General features: G+C 38.7%; 1 protein-coding gene across 1 annotated transcript; it reads left to right on the top strand.

Annotated features, from left to right (window-relative positions):
• Positions 1–5,700: 5,700 nt before the first annotated feature.
• Positions 5,701–16,316, top strand: TAF11 (TATA-box binding protein associated factor 11). Its single transcript, XM_044672213.1, has 5 exons — positions 5,701–6,000; positions 13,784–13,932; positions 14,375–14,462; positions 14,825–14,921; positions 15,597–16,316. The coding sequence occupies exons 1-5, from the start codon at positions 5,809–5,811 to the stop codon at positions 15,725–15,727; spliced, it is 657 nt and encodes a 218-aa protein (XP_044528148.1). The 5' UTR covers positions 5,701–5,808; the 3' UTR covers positions 15,728–16,316.
• Positions 16,317–16,501: the final 185 nt, after the last annotated feature.

The following is a 16,501-nucleotide window of genomic DNA, read 5'->3' as shown; positions in this document are numbered from 1 at the left end:
CCACCAATAGTACCTTGTACCTATTTTCCAACCCTTGTTAAGATCCTAGCCTTCCCTACTCCCCAAAGTCATTGGCCTGTGATGTAGTCAAAAGAAGCACTTTCTTTTCCATTTAGAAATTGTCTTCTTCAGTAAGGATTATGATATTGGACACTGAGAAGAGATCCTCTTAGTCCTGGATGGAAATGGTCATGGGAAAAAATTGAGAGGTTCTTGATAAAGGTTGAGTGACTATTATTCTGAAAGTTAACCCAAAACTGTAACTTTGTGACATACTGTGACTTCCATTAGTCAAGATTGCTATAAATGTTACCTCAGCTTGTCTTGGTTTGGAGGGATATGTTTGAGGGCATGAGGTGGAGAGAAAAATCTCTGTCAGTCTGGACATTTCTCTTTTAAACTAGAAATGCTCAGAGTAATATTAAATTAATAAAAATTGCTTCTGACAGATTTGTGTCTAAAATTTTAAAATATTAAAACTTAATTTTTTGACACATCCTTTCTAAAGTTTTATGACTATTTATAGGCTTGTTTGTCCAATATAATAAGCATTTTGCAAAATAATGAATACAGCTTTCCTAATGGCAGTACTTTTGTTAGAAAATCAGTGTGGTGGTATAGATAAAATTGCTGGATTTGGACTAAGAAAGACCTGTGTTTAAATCCTCTTACACTTATTGAATCTGTGACTGAGAGCCACTCAAACTTTCTCAGTCTCAGTTTGCTCCCCTATAAAATAAGAGTAATGATGTGCCTATAGCATATTATTACAGTAATACATAAAGTAGAATTGTTGTGATGTTCATATGAGATAATATATGGAAAGTGCTTTGCATTTTTTGACTCTCTAGAGCTTTTTACCATGCCACAGTAAAGGAAATAAGCATTTATAGAACACCTACTATGTGCCAAGGATTTTACAAATATTTCATTTGATCCTCACAACAATCTGTTATTATTACCATTTTACAATTGAGGAAACTGAGGTTAAATGACTTGCTGAGGGTCACACAGCTAGTAAATATCAGCTTGAATTTTAATTCAAGTCTTCCTGATTCTAGGCCCAGTGTTCTATCCATTGTAAAACCTAGCTGTCAGAAGGCAGATAGCAGCTTATTTACCCTGAAGGTTCACTCTCTACCTTAAGGGCCTCTTCTGATTGATTGGTTCCTCCCAGAACTTTTATTTTTAAGGAAAGTGCTCAAGACAGCACATCTTCCTTCATTCCCTTCTAGGGTCCACTCCTAAATCTCCATATTTCTTCCACCCCCTTTATCTTCTCCTTTGCATCTCCCCAATTTTCAGCTTTCTTTTATGAGTTATCTTCCCCCATTAGAATATGAGATTCCTGAGGATTGAGATTCTTTCCTTTTGCTTCTATTTGTTTTCCTAGAACTTGGAACACAGTGCCTGGTATAGTAGCTTATCTAGTTGACTTTGCTTACTAAAGAATGGCTTATGATCTCAACTCATTTCCAATCCATTCTCCAAACAGCAACCAAAATAATCTTCCTAAAGAACAGAGAGAAGATAAGGAGGAAACAAACATTTATTAAGTGTCTGTTATGTACCTGGCACTATGCTAAACTTTAAAAATATTATATCATTTTGTCCTCACTACAGTTCTTCCAGGATGGTGCTTTTATTATCTTCATTTTATACATGAGGAAACTGAGGCAAACAGTTTAAGTGATTTACCGGGTTACATCCCTAGTAACTGTCCAAGGTTAAATTTGAACTTAGGTCCTCCTGACTTCAGATTCAATATTCTAGGTACTGCCTAAGTAGCTGCCTCTAAGGGCATATCAATCTCTACCTGAAATATCTTCACTGACCCCTCGTTAACCTTAGGACAAAATTCAAACTCCTCAGCTTGGCATTTTCAGTCTGGCCTTAGTCTACCTTTCCAGACTTATTTATATATTACTACTCTTCCTTAATAATATATTCTGGCCAAAATTGCCTGTTGGCTGATCTGTTCTCCAAATTTGGTATTTCATCTCCTGCTATTTTTTTGTACAGATTGCCTCCTACCCCCATGCATAGGCTCAACACAGGTTATTATTCAGTCATTTCAGTCATGTCGAACTCTTCATGTCCAAAAAAGTCAAAAATCAAAAAAGTGATCAGGTGCCAATCTGGTCCAAGACCACTTTACCTCTTTTTAGGGGAAACTAATTCATGTCACAGGAAGAAAAAGAAAAGGGATAGGCTTAACTCATGTTATGGGGAAATACTCGTAGGTATTACTACTGTCACAGATTTATGGGGGAGAATGTTTTAAAATTTCTCTTTTCTTTGCTATTTTAGTGAACATGTTTGCTAAATGTTTTCTGACCAGATATTATTGGGAAATACACTAGTGGGGGGCTTATGAACAATATAGTCTTAGAAGTGGGTTTATTCTTTGAACCTTGGAATAATAGCTGCCTTGTGGGGACTCAAACATTCAGTGCAAGTTGGGGGAGTAGCCAAAAGACTATGCTATATGTATAAATGTATTATCACTGAGTAGGATATAAGGTGTTTGAAGGCAAGGACAGCAATTTCTTTTACTTTGTTTTGCTCTTTGCCTTTGTATTCCTAGCAACAGCAGCAGGATACCTCAATAAATACGCTGTAAATGTTAACAAAATACTGTTGTTTTCATATATACATATATGAAATAGATATATAGATATAGATATATAGATACATCTGTGTGTGTACATGTATATACTTTCATAAGCTAAGCATAATTCAGTTTACTTAATATAAATATTAAACAAATTTTCTTAATTGTCTAAGTTTTTTGGCTATAGCTCTAATCAAATAAATAGTCTTTAAGAGTCTCAAAGCAATCTTTAGACACTAATTCAGCCAACTAAACAAAGTTTTCATTTTCTCCTGTCCCCTTTACAAGAAAGAATGTACAATCCAATATTTCCGTTGAAATATTGAACAAAAATACAAGAATGCCTTAATATCAATAGCTTACATAATGTGTCAGCAAGAAGCTAGTGTAAATAGTGTGGGGAATTAGTTGAAACTGAATATTTGGAATAGAGGATATGGAGATGCTTTCTTTTTTTAAACCAGAACTGTGCCTTTTCACAATCACTTTTGTTTGGTGTGTCCTTTTACCAAGATCTTTTTCAAGTCACTCTTCTCTTTCCTTTCCCCTCCTTAATATACCCTCCTTCTCTCTCTATACCCCTTCTGAATACTCTTCCCCTTCTCTTCGGCTCTGGTGTTTAAAAAAAAAAAAGCCCTTGCCCTCAAGGAGTTTACATTTAAGATGGGATGCATGAATTTTACCTATACATAGATAAGCAAATCAGTGAATATGTGGCGGGAGAAGCATTAACTGCTGGGTGGATACTAAAAGGTTTATTCTGAGACCAGTTTTCCAAATTTTAGAGATCCTAGAAAAAAAGAAATTATGATAATGATTAACTTTGTTTCAATAAAGAAGAGCTTAAAAAAACTTCTTTAAAAAAAAAAGTGTTGGGTAGAATAGCACCATTTTTTTTGTTTAAAAAAAAAAAAAACCACAATGAGGTGAGGGACATTTAGGTCACACAATAGATAAAGCAAAGTAGAGAGGACCTGGAATAGCCTCAGACACTTCCAAGCTGTATCACCTTTAGCAAGTCTTGATGAGCCTTTGCCCTTGTCAATCTTCTGTCTTAGAACTAAGATGAAAGGTAAAGGTTTAAAAAGAAAAAAGAAAAAATCACGAGATTTCTGCATAAGTTTTGAATATAAGGTTGTGAACTTTGAAGGAAGTCATGAATTCTGAAAAGTGAAGATAAGGAAGGAGGACAGACATTCCAGGAAAAAGATAAGTCTATCAAATGCAAGGAAGCAGGATGGGGCATGTTAAGTTCTAGGAATAGATAACTATTATAGTATATAATATAAATAATATAAATATATATTATAGTATAGTATATAAAATAGTAGTCCAGTTTGACTGGAAAAGGGCTGAAAAGTGAAATAAGGCTTAAAGGTAGATGGGACATATTGTGAAGGACCTGTATTTTTATAATGGCTGAGAAGTATATATTTAATCCAAGAAGGAATAGACACTAAAGGAATTTTTTGAGCAAGCAAATGACTTGTCATATGATCTTGGAAAGATTATTTTGGCAATTGCATCTATCTTGTCTGTAAACAGTTGCCTATGTGTTGTCTCTCCTATTAAATTGAGCTCCTCAAAATCACAAAGTGTCTTTTGCTTTTCTTTGTGGCTCCAGCACTTAGCACAGTCCTTGGCACACAGAAAATGCTTAATAAATGTTTACTGACTACCTGATCTACAGAGGGATGGATCAGATTGGAAAGAGACTTGAGGGAGAACAGTTATAATAGTCCAGGTGGGAGGTGATAAGAGTCTGAATTAGGTTGATGGTGTTGTCAGTACACAGAAAAGGATGAATGTCAGATATGTGGGAAAAAATGACACAGCCTCCCTGGCCATCCTTTCCAGTACTGGCTGCACCTTTACTCACTATCCATGGTTCATTGGTCTGAAGTTGTAGAGTTGGAATTCTCCTTTCCACTTCCAAATTCTTCCCCTATCTCTGCCATTCAGAAGCTTCTCTTTCTTTGAGGTCCATGCAACTTATAACTACCTATTGGCTTTTCACCTCTTCCTCCGCGTTCCCTTACAAAACCCTACTCTTCATTCACACCATGACCTCCAGTCCTTTGATTCCTCAATTTATTCTCAGCCAGCACTAGACACTTCTCCCCATCTTAACTCCTTGGTAAACCAATTCAACTACCCAGCCATCCTCTCTTGAATCACTAGCCCCCTTATCATATCACCAATTATGCCCAGTCTTAGATCATTCCCACCATTTGTTGTCTTTTGTCTTTCTCCTAAGCACATACTGCTGAATGAAGATGAGAAAACTATGCAGCCATTTCAGCCATTTCGGTTTTTTTAACATTCTGACCGGAACAATACTTTTTGTAGTTATTATTCTATTCAGCCATTTTAAGTCCAATTTTCTCTGACCCCATTTGGGGTTTTCTTGGAATACTGGTTTTCCTTTTCCAGCTCATTTTACAGATGAAGAAACTGAGGCAAACAGGGCGAAGTGTCTTGCTCAGGTTCATACAGTAAATGACTACGCACATATTTGAACTCAGGAAGAGGCGTCTACTCACTGCGCCACCTGGCTGCCACCTAGCTGTCTGTAATAGGCGCTTAATAAATATAGACTGAATTAAGACTTGCCAACTGATTGTGTTTAAACTCGAGAAATAATATGGAGTGGAAGACGATGAAAACTGTCTGCTAGGGTACCTGGAAGGATGGTGGCGTATTGACTAGACATAGGCAGGTCAGAGAGGGTTTGGGACGGAATTAGAATTTAAGCTCTTTGAAAGCAGTCAGTAGCCTGCCTTTCTTTCTATTTGTATCTCTGGCCGGCGCTTCACACCGTGTATGGGACAGGATAAGCATTTCCTAAATGCTTGTTGCAAGCAAAGATTAATTCTTTTTTTTAAAACATTTATTAATATTCATTTTTAACATGGTTACATGATACATGCTCCTCCTTTCCCCTTCGGCCCCGCACTCCCCCCACCCATGGGCAAAGATTAATTCTTACTTGAACTCGAAGTCCCGCTTTCCCCGCCCTCTTCCCCTGTTCCGCCCCGCCTACGGAGCTGATTGGCTCCTCCGACGCTCCGTATGGTGTTGTCATCGCGGTGCGACTGGAGGCACCCTATTATCCCCAGCTGGCTGGGCTCTGTGGGCTTGCTCCCCGACTAGTGAAAAGGGTTCACCCTCTCCTCTGGCCCCGTGGGGCTGCGATGAACGAGCCCAGTGAGTCGTCGTTGGAGAAGGCAGGAGAGGGCTCCGCGTCGGACAAGGTGCTCCTCTTTGCTGCTTCTGCCACTCCTAATCTGGTCCCGCGAGCTGCCCAGACGCCCGACGCAGCCCTAGAAGAGACCGGAGAGGAGGAGAACGGGGATTCCAAGGAGGCTGCGGCCGGAGACGCTGAGGTGAGCGAGGCGCTCGGCTGGCCTTGGGGAGGGCTAGAACCTCGAACCCCCCTTGACCCCGCCTCCAGGGCCTTCCAGGAACCAGAGATGCCACTGAGTGCCCCCTACCCCGCCCCCTTCTCGTCGGTGGATCCAGGGCTGCGGACCCAGTTGCAATAGAGGGAAAATCTCGTGTTGGAGCCAGGAGACCTGGGGTCCGTGAGTGGTTCCCACACCGGGTGACTGAACCCCGATGTCAGCGGGATGTTTGAGGAGAGCCTTGTTAATCCTTAGCAGCGGACTTAGGAGCAATGGGATGGAAAATAAACGGGGAAGTGGCTAATGGCTAATATGAGTAAGAATTAACATTTTCTTAATTGGCTTTATTCCTTACTAGAAATTCTAGTTTTTGCTGACTTGACTACACTTGCACTCTTTTTATTCTTCTAGGACATATGGCAGTTTCTCACACACTTTAAGAGCTCTAGACCTGAATTTGGGGTTCATATCATTGTGTACACGCACACAATATTAAAATAAATATTTTTAAAGATTGTATTCATATCATTGGCTCCTTATACTACTTTCATTTCCATATGTTACCCTCTCTTTTCTCCTCCTCTGAGAACCATAACTCTCCAACCAAGTGGCCCGTGAACGAAACACTTAACCTCTCTCTGGTCAGTTACTTCATCTGTTAAAAGGAGATAATACTTTCACCACCTATGTAAATCTTAAAAGCATATTTATATTACGTCTATGTGTATTTTGTGTGTGTATACACACATACTTTGTAAGTCTTAAAGCTTTTTTGTGTCTAAAAATTCAAATTAATTCAACAGGCATCTGTTCCTCAATCTATAGTTTGCCAGACTAGGCACTCAAGTCAAATACAGATTCAGAACTCAAAGACCTTAAAATCTATTGCAGGGAGAAGAAATAAAGGTTTATGGGAAAATAAATAAGGGATATATACACATCGATTTGGATTTATAGGAAAGAACTGAAAGGGGATGGTGTTTGAGAATGAAGCTTGGAGTTCCAGGAGGCAGAGGTGAGAAGGAAGAGGATTTGAGGTAGAGGGAAGCAAAGGAAAAGAGTAGGGAAATAGAATGTTGTGCATGGGGAAAAAAAGCAAATAGGTTAGTTAGTTGTTTGGGTTTTTTTAAACCAGTCTCAGAATCAATACTGTGTATTGGTTCTAAAGTAGAAGAGCCGTAAGGTTTTGGCCATGTGGGTGACTTGCCCAGGGTCACACAGCTAGGAAGTGTTTGGGGTCAAATTTGAACCCTGGACTTCCCATCTGTAGGCCTAGATCTCAATCAACTGAACCACCTAGCTGCCCCTAGTAGGTTAGTTTTGAGGTATAAAAAACATGAAAGGGGCGTAAAGTGAAGTCAGTTTGGAAATCTAGGCTGGAGGCAGATTAAGCCAGGTTCCTTAATAATCATGTCTCTGAGATCCCTTCTATGTTCACTTGAGCTAATACAGCTGCATTTCTTCTTTTTATTTAGTGAGAATCCCTTCTATAAAGCATATCCAGGACTGTGATATAAAGGGTCTAAATGTCATGACTTCATTTCATTATATAAATCTTTCCAAGTCTTTTCCCTCTTGCTTGTTCTTTCAATTTCATCCTTAAATGCTTTTGGAATAATTTTGCTTATAATTTGCTTGTAAAACAAGATTTACCTCTCTTCTTTCATGTTTCATGAGGGGATTGGGCTCATAATCTTCCAACACCCTTCAACATTAGATTTTACACATGAATTTATATCCTAAAATGCTATTGCAGTTTAATCAGGAACCATTTTCTAAGCACTTACTAAGGGCCAGGCACTCTGCTAAGCTGGATAAAACAAATTAAGTAAAGATAAAAAGCCTATAAAAATCCTCTAGAAGCTTACATTCTAATGGGGAAAGCAACATATAAAAGGAAACAAAAGGTAGGGGGAAGGTCATGGTAAAGACCAGAGTTCAACTTGGCGAGAAATGAGATATGGTTGTTCTGGACATTCTTAAATGGAAATTTTGGGGGGAACCATCCAACAGAGGGAAGGCCATGGAGATGGAAGATACTTCCAATGAATTCCAGTGCCCTTGGAATGTGGCTATAGAACTTATGATTTATATGTGTTAAATTTCTATGTAAATATATAAAGTTGTAGGATTTAAATTAATGGTTTGACTAAATATATAAGAATTCTATGATAATACTGTGGTCACCAATTTAAAAATATTATAGCTCAAGTCAAATTGACTCAAATTTCTTTTATTTACAAAGAGATGGAAAGACTGAAAGTAGAGAAATGTAAAAGAGGGTAGAGTATCTAAATGTTGTTCCTGTCCCTGCTCAACCCAGGCAGGGATGGTTAGCCCCTCAACTGGAGGACTCAGTGGTAAATTAAACAAGGGTTTAACCCACACAGCCTCCTCCAAGAAGGGGAGACTTCTCCAGAACTAATCTCTCCAGAAGCCAGGAAAGGAGGGTCATCTTCTCACCCATGCCAAAGCACCAAAGGAGCAATCTTACCAGAAGCAGTCCAAGAGCCAGAGTCCCAGGTTGAAGTCCCAAGTCGTAGCTCCAAGCTGCAGTCCCTGTCCAAGATCCTCCAAGCCAAAAATTCAGGTCAAAGACCCCCTTGGACAGGAAGTTCAGGATTTTTATAGTCCTTTTTCCACATCACTTCTTGTCCCTTCCTCCACTTTACGGGAGCCAGTTGCAGTCTTTAAATTTGCTTAGCACTACCCAGGAGGTGGTCAGTTGCTTCTAGAGTTGACACCTACTTTTAGCAAGTGGTTTGTGAACCTCTCCTACTTAGTGTTAAGTAGGAGTGTTTTCAGTTTTTGTTGATTAATTTAAAAATAGGCAAGGGGAGAGTTAATCCTATCTTCACAAAATTATTGTAATTGGTATCTATGTCCTTCTATATTCCACTTTTGGCATTAGTAATTGTTTATGTCAGAGCAAGGTTATTTTAATGACAGGGCACCATATCTTTTTCTCCTTTCTATTCTTCCAGCTTTATTCTAATTCTTACCCTGGTTTCAAAAAGTATATGGTCTGACTATAGAGACTGGAATGGTTCCATCACTAATGAGTTGTCATCTCTTAAAATATGTAATTAAAAAAAAATATCCTTACCTTCTTGAAATCAATTTGTTCCAAGACAGAAGAGCAATTAGGCAATTAGGGTTAAGTGACTTGCCCAGGGTCACACAGCTAAGAAGTGTCTGAGGACAGATTTGAACCCAAGACTTCCTTTCTAGGCATGGCTCTCAATCCATCTATCTGCCCCATGATACATTTTTAAAATCTTAAGAGTGTCTACTCTCTCTAGTACCTACCCAAAGTATTCACACGGCAGGTATGTATGAGGCTTCTGTGTTGTCTAAATCTTTGATCACTCTCTTTTATTTCCAATTCCAGTATTTTTATTTTTTTTAATCAGTATTGATGTTTTTATGTCAGTCATTTCCATGTGTATGTATGCATGTGTATGTATGTGTTTTCTTAAACCCTTACCTTCCATCTTGGAGTCAGTATTAAGTAAGTATTGGTTGCAAGGCAGAAGAATGGTAAGAACTAAGCAATTGGGGTTGTAACTTTCCCAAGTTACAATAGCTAAGATGTGTCTGAGACCAGTTTGGAATCAGGTCCTCTCAACTCCAGGCTTGGTGCTCTATCCACTGAGCTACCTAACTGCCCCACTTCCAAGTATATTCTTACTCTTTCTTCTTTCTTGAGAGCCATCCTTTGTAAAAAATAACAACAGAGAGAAAAAAGCTTTTCCACAAAACTAGCCCATATGTTGCCCGAGTCTGACTGTGACGTAGAGTTCCACACCATACTTAATGTCTCTGCCAAGAAGGGCGAAAGGTACATTTTTTCATCTTTTCTTCTGGGGCCTACCCTGGGCATCATAATGACTTCTGTTGAATTTCATGTATTTTTTCCATTTCCATTTCCATATATGAGTGCCTCACCTCTGTGTTTTAGTTAACGTAATGCAGCAAAACGTATGCTTATTTAATTTGGACATCTGATGCGAAGAACTTTATAGAATTTTTCCACTTCCTCATCTTCTGCACTGAATGTTGGTGCCTAAGCAGCAATTACTTTCAGGAAAACTGTTGAGTTGTCCTTCCACTTTGCTGCAACTTCCTACTGTTTTCTGGCCCTGTTTATCAGAATGTCAAGTTTCATACAGTTCAGTTCCTTTATTTCTATGGCCATTTGTTGGTCATTGGGCAAGGAGCTCATATTTAGACACAATCAACTAAATCAAAGTTATAAACAGCCTAAAAAACGATAACTCTTTAACATGCTCTGCTACCTTTTTTGTCACTCTGACAATAGCCTTGCAGAGGGAAAAAGAGGGCCAATCAGGACTAAGGATCGTTTCGGTTTTTTGTGTTTTCATAGGCGGATATGAAAAAAGAACTGATCATCAACAGCCAGCCTACAATGTTAATGAGCTTCTCTGTACTTCACTAGTCTGGTCCTCAGAAAGCAAAGTCTTTGGCTATCACTGTACGTACTTAAAGTGTTTGAACATCACCAGCATAGCTTTTAAGAATCCTTCAGGTCACCTCTCTACTAGACTCAGTGTCTACCATATATAGAGGACCTTGAAAGGCACTGCAATTTATACAAAAATAATTCAAAATCACTGCACTCAAGAACATTATATCCTACAGTCTACTTGGGAGGTGGGGATAAGTAGAGAGAAACGTGATACAAATACACAAATATTAAGACAAAGTTGTTATAGGCTTCAGAAAAGGTTGTGGTTACAACCTATTAGTGATCTCAAAAAAGGCTTCCTGAAGGACATGGTTTGTTTTTTTTTTTTTAAACCCTTGCACTTCGGTGCATTGTCTCATAGGTGGAAGATTGGTAAGGGTGGGCAATGGGGGTCAAGTGACTTGCCCAGGGTCACACAGCTGGGAAGTGGCTGAGGCCGGGTTTGAACCTAGGACCTCCTGTCTCTAGGCCTGACTCTCACTCCACTGAGCTACCCAGCTGCCCAAGGACATGGTTTTTGAGGCAAACTAGAAAAGACCTAGAAAAATAGTTAGAATTTTGAAAGGCAGGATCAAGGTGTAAACATTTCAGAAAAGGGAAAGTTAAGATAAAATGGTAGCAAAGCTAAGGGTGGTAAGGATAGTCCAAGTTGGTAGAAGCTTGGGTTATATATAACAGGCTCAGTAGGAAAGCTACAAAGGTGAGTTAGAATCTAGGGCATGCGGGCAGCTGGGTGGTTCAGTGAATTGAGAACCAGGCCTAGAGACAGGAGGTCCTAGGTTCAAATCTGGCCTCAGACACTGTGTGACCCAATTGCCTAGCTCTTACCACTTTTCTGCCTTAGAACCAATACACAGTACTGAATCCAAGACAGAAGGTAAGGGGAAAGAGAGAGAGACACACACACACAAACTAGGGCATGAAGTGTTTCAGTGACAGACTGAAGAGTTGGCTGAAACATGATACTGCTGGCACATATTGAGATTCTACTACATTAAAACTCATAGGTTTATTCTTCTTCAAACTATTCTCTTAAATATTCTTCACTTAAGCCTGTACTTGTGAAGTTGATTTTCTTAACCCAAGTGTACAACTTGACATTTGTCATTCTGAATTTTATCATATTAAGTTCAGCCCAGCCAGTCAAGATTTTTGAATCCTGATATTGGCGTTGTGTTAGCTTTCCCTCCCAGTTTAGGGTCATAGGCAAATCTGATGAACTTTCTATTGGTGCCTTCAACATTTTTATCAAAAGCTTATGAGGGACAGCTAGGTGAGAACCAGGCCTAGAGATGGGAGGTCATGGGTTCAAATGTGGCCTGTTTCCTAGCTGAGAGACCTTTGGCAAGTCATTTAACCCCCATTGCCTAGTCCCTACCATTCTTCTGCCTTGGAACCAATACAAAGTATTAGTTCTAAGACTGAAAAGTAAGGATTTTTAAAAAAGTTTTAAAGCTTATATAAATAGTACAGAGTTAATAAGCACAGAACCCTGAGGATCTGTAAGATCTGGAGACCTGCCGCCAAGCTGATATTGAATCATTAAAAACTACTCTTTGAGTCTAACTATTCAAATGGTGCCACATCTCTCCTTTTCCATGAGAATAAGATAATTTTTCAGATGCTTTCCTGAAATCTAAGTAACACTGTATAGCTTCCCTTATCAGTGACCTCTCTCTTTCCAAGGTTTTAATCCTAGGTTTAGGATTAGGATTTACAGGCTTACCCCTGCAGCACCCTGACATTGTATTAAATATTTAAAATCAAACCCTCATGTAATCTTCTTCACCAATAATTGTAACTAAGGAACACATTTACCCCTATGGTATTCATCCAACTCCATTTTTTGAGATACTATGTCTCAGAAACTTTAGCAAGGGAGTTGGTAGATTGGGGAAGAGGAGACAAATTTGATTTTGAATAATTTTTTGAGTAATTTCAACCAGAAGTATTAGGTAGGCAATTGGGGATATAGTATTAGAAATTAAATATAGATTTTCTAAAAACAATCACTTCTGAATCACAAGCAGGAATATGGCCTCTTCAGGATTGGTTTCCCTACTTGTTTATCTCCATCTTTGATTTATAAACCCTTACCTTCTTAGTATCAATTCTAAGACAAAACTGCTAGCTTTATAAGAAAGAGTTAGGCAAGTAGGGTCAAATGACTTGCCCAGGATCACATAGCTAGGAAGTGTCAGACCAGGTTTGAATCCAAGTCCTCCTGACTCTAGAGGCCTGATGCTCTACCCACTGTGCCACCTAGCTGCCTGTATCCTCACCTACTTTTGAGGTCAGTTTAAAGTTGAAGGGAACATTAATAAATGTTTAAAAAAAAAAAAAAGTTGAAGGGAACATAAAGGAGTGATCTCTTTAAGGGTTTTCAAACATACAGTCTTCTAGTATTGCCCGAGGCCTGAGAGGTTAAATGACTTGTGACCTGAGGTCACATACCTGTTTGCCAGAGGCAGGACCTATCCCAGGTCTTTTTGACTGCAAAGTTGTTTCTTTTCACTGCTTGGATCACACCTGTTTTTTCAGGAAATGGAAGTATGACAAAGGTAGGGCAAATTCAATATTAAAAGCCAGATGTTACTGGTGAATTCATACTGAGGTGCCAAGGATAATAACTAATCTAGATGTGCCTTTACTTTCATACAACATGGAACTGGTATATGCCTGGAGTTGTAGGACTCTTCCTCAGATTGGTGCTGGAATATCTACACGTTTTGGGCAGGATTAGTCCTGAAACTATGATATCCCATTACTATTTCCCAGGACCAGAAATAGACATCTGAGACCTGGTGTGGCAGTGGGACCAAGAAAGTACATAGATCCATCTTTATCCAACAAGTTGGTAGGTTTATATATCATGATAGATAGTTTCAAAACATAAGCCTGATTGTTCTTTCAAAGCCTTGGACCATGCTATAAAGGTAAAATATTTGCTGCTAAAAAATAATGGTTTGCTGAGGATAGAATGGAATGAAGGCTGAAATGTGACAATGTGTGGTTTTTAATTATCATTCTATTATTCCCACTAATAATTGAGGAAAAATAATTATTTTATTGTTCAGATATAATTTAATTTTTTCATATATTAGACATCTCCCCTACGAAACCACTAGTTCCTTGAGGGAAGTAACTTATCCAACGGAAATGCTCAGTAAAAGGTTTATTTTTATTTATTTATTTTTTTAATGATGCTGTCAAATCCAGTCAGCCTAGAAAGCCTAGCCAATTGAATGAGCTGGTTTCTTTCATTTATCCTATTAGCTCAAGAGCCAGGAAGCATCAGATTTAACAGGAACTGGAAGGGAGGACTCATCATTACTTCCTCCTACAGCCAAGAAGATGAAGATAGAAACTAAAGAAAGGAAAGAGAAAAAGCACAAAGTAGATGAAGATGAAATTCAGAAGATGCAGTGAGTTACTTTCCCACTTCATCTTCCCTGAAAGCTCAGATTTGTCCACCAAGAAAGTTTAATAACCTTTTATCTTGGTTTAAGTGCAATCTATAAAATTAAACTTTTACCATAAATCTAAAGCATTACAAGATTAAAATGCTAGAGGCAAAGTCTGTTTCTCTTTCTAGACTTTGTCTGTTTCTAGAAACAGATGTCCTTTGGAAGGTATGTAGAGTCGTGCTGTTAAGTCAAGGACACATCTGTGCCCAGTGTAATGGCCAGGCTAACACCCCTTTTCCTACTACACTGCTTCTTCTCTTAAAGAGAGAAGTCCGGTTCACTCAGATTTGTTACAGTTTAACTGAGAACAAGAGCTGTGTTTTTTATATATCTCCTACCTCATAGTATATTTCCATGTACCTTAAGGGAACTGATATATTTCCTTTATCCTTTTTCACAGAATCCTGGTTTCTTCCTTTTCTGAAGAACAGCTAAACCGTTATGAAATGTATCGTCGATCAGCATTCCCTAAAGCTGCTGTTAAACGGGTAAGGGTGGACTACCCAGTTTCACTACCATCACCATTTGGTTGAAGCCAGATTTAGAAGTTAGCATTGTGAAGCAGAGGAGATGAAAACCTGGATAACTCGGGTGGGGAAAAAAAGATGCTTTACCTCAGTTACCTGGATAACAGCAGTTTTGTTTCTGGTGATTATATTTCAGGATTTCAAGTGATCAAAAGAGATAGTTGTTAATTGAGTTGGGTCCGTTTTAATACCATCATTGAAAGTGCTTTGTAGATCTAACCGAGTTATTCTAATCACCAGACTGTCCTTTGAGTTTGCTAAGATCCAAAGACCCTTTGATCATACAACATCATCTTAATCTTAAAAATACTTTGTTTTTCAAGCTGATTCAGTCTATCACTGGCACCTCAGTATCTCAGAATGTCGTCATTGCTATGTCAGGCATTTCTAAGGTGTTTGTTGGGGAAGTAGTAGAAGAAGGTGAGTAAAGTCTGCATTATATTAGGTGTTATTATAAACAATGGTTGAATGCCTTTATTATGTTCAAGAAAAATATTAAGAGGATCATATGTGTTCATGCTTTTTATTAAGATATTAAATATAACTAACTCCCTGAGCAGTTTAGGCTCCTCTGCTTGCACTGTGTTAAGGCAAATGAGAAGCATGGCCTCCATGCCTTCTAAATCTCTCCAGATCCCAATCTTAAGTGGCTAAAAGGAAAGCCCTGGTTCCTCCTCCTTAGCCCAGAGAAGCAAAGCCAGTGCTTTGATTGATCTGCAAGGAGTCACATCTATTACCACTGCTATGGTGAAGTGGAAGGAATAGCCAGTGTTGTTTCCCCTCCATCCCACGATACACATGGGAAGCCCCTAACAGTGGTCTGAACCTTCATCAGCTCTAAAGTCTCTAGCAAGTGATTTTATATTTGTAATTTGAACCCACCTTTTAAAAGGAGTTAATGCTTTAAGTAGTCATTTAGGATTTACTTCCCACTGCTGGGTAAGATGCAACTTTCTGCTATGAAAACAAGAAGCATTTCTTCCCTGTTTCCATAACTAGCTCAGGAAGTGAAGAAAAAGTTAGAGAGCTCAAAAGAAAGCAGATTGTAAGTTAATATGTAATAATGAAATGCTTTTCTCTTGGATTTTTTTCTAGCTTTGGATGTGTGTGAGAAATGGGGAGAGCTGCCACCACTACAGCCTAAACATATGCGGGAGGCTGTTCGAAGGCTGAAGTCAAGGGGACAGATTCCTAACTCAAAGCACAAAAATGTCATCTTTCACTAGGTCTAGGGTGCTTCCTAAGTTATACTACTGAAAACGGAAGGAATGACTTCCATTTTTCCTTCCACGGAGGCCTTATACACTATTGCTCAGTCATCCCAGTCCTCTAAGGACACAGTGATTGGACAACCGCCCCCATATCTTCAAGTTCAGAGTTACCTGGTAGAGAAGCGCAGCCACTTTCAGATTTGTCCCCTACCCCTACCATTTAATTCAGGTTGTGATTGATGGTAACTTTTACTTGGCTAACTGAAAAGGGGAAGTGTGTTTCGATATAGACCCCTTGTACAAAGCATACAAGAGTGCTATTTTCAAATGGGTAAAACTTCTAAGGATCAATTTCTTGATTAATTTCAAGAGTACCTTATTTTGCAAGTTTCACATTGGAACCCCAAACTGTTACCATCAGGGTTTCACATCTGATTTGAAGTTGGTAACAGACCAGAAATTTCTAACTTGTAAAAAATCTGATAGTTCAGTTTACAATGTTAGCAAATGGGGGAATGACAGAATAGTTTTATTCCCTTGCAAAAAAACTAAACATGATCATGTGATTTTTTGGTGTATGATCATTAAACTGTTTTTTACCTTACCACGTATGTACTTTGATTTGTGTGTTCAAAACTTGAAATTATCAGTCAGTAGATTTATTTGGGTCGAATGGAAAAAAAGGTTTCCAGTTTCACCTATCATAGCTTGCTGTCCAGAATATAGATGGTTTTTCCTTATCCTTCTCAATGTAAACACTAAAAACTACTTTACCTAACATTATTACAA

Source organism: Gracilinanus agilis, chromosome 4, assembly GCF_016433145.1.
Source record: "Gracilinanus agilis isolate LMUSP501 chromosome 4, AgileGrace, whole genome shotgun sequence".
Classification (NCBI taxonomy): domain Eukaryota; kingdom Metazoa; phylum Chordata; class Mammalia; order Didelphimorphia; family Didelphidae; genus Gracilinanus; species Gracilinanus agilis.
Note: the sequence above shows the minus strand (reverse complement) of the source record. Positions and strands in the feature narration are given on the sequence as shown.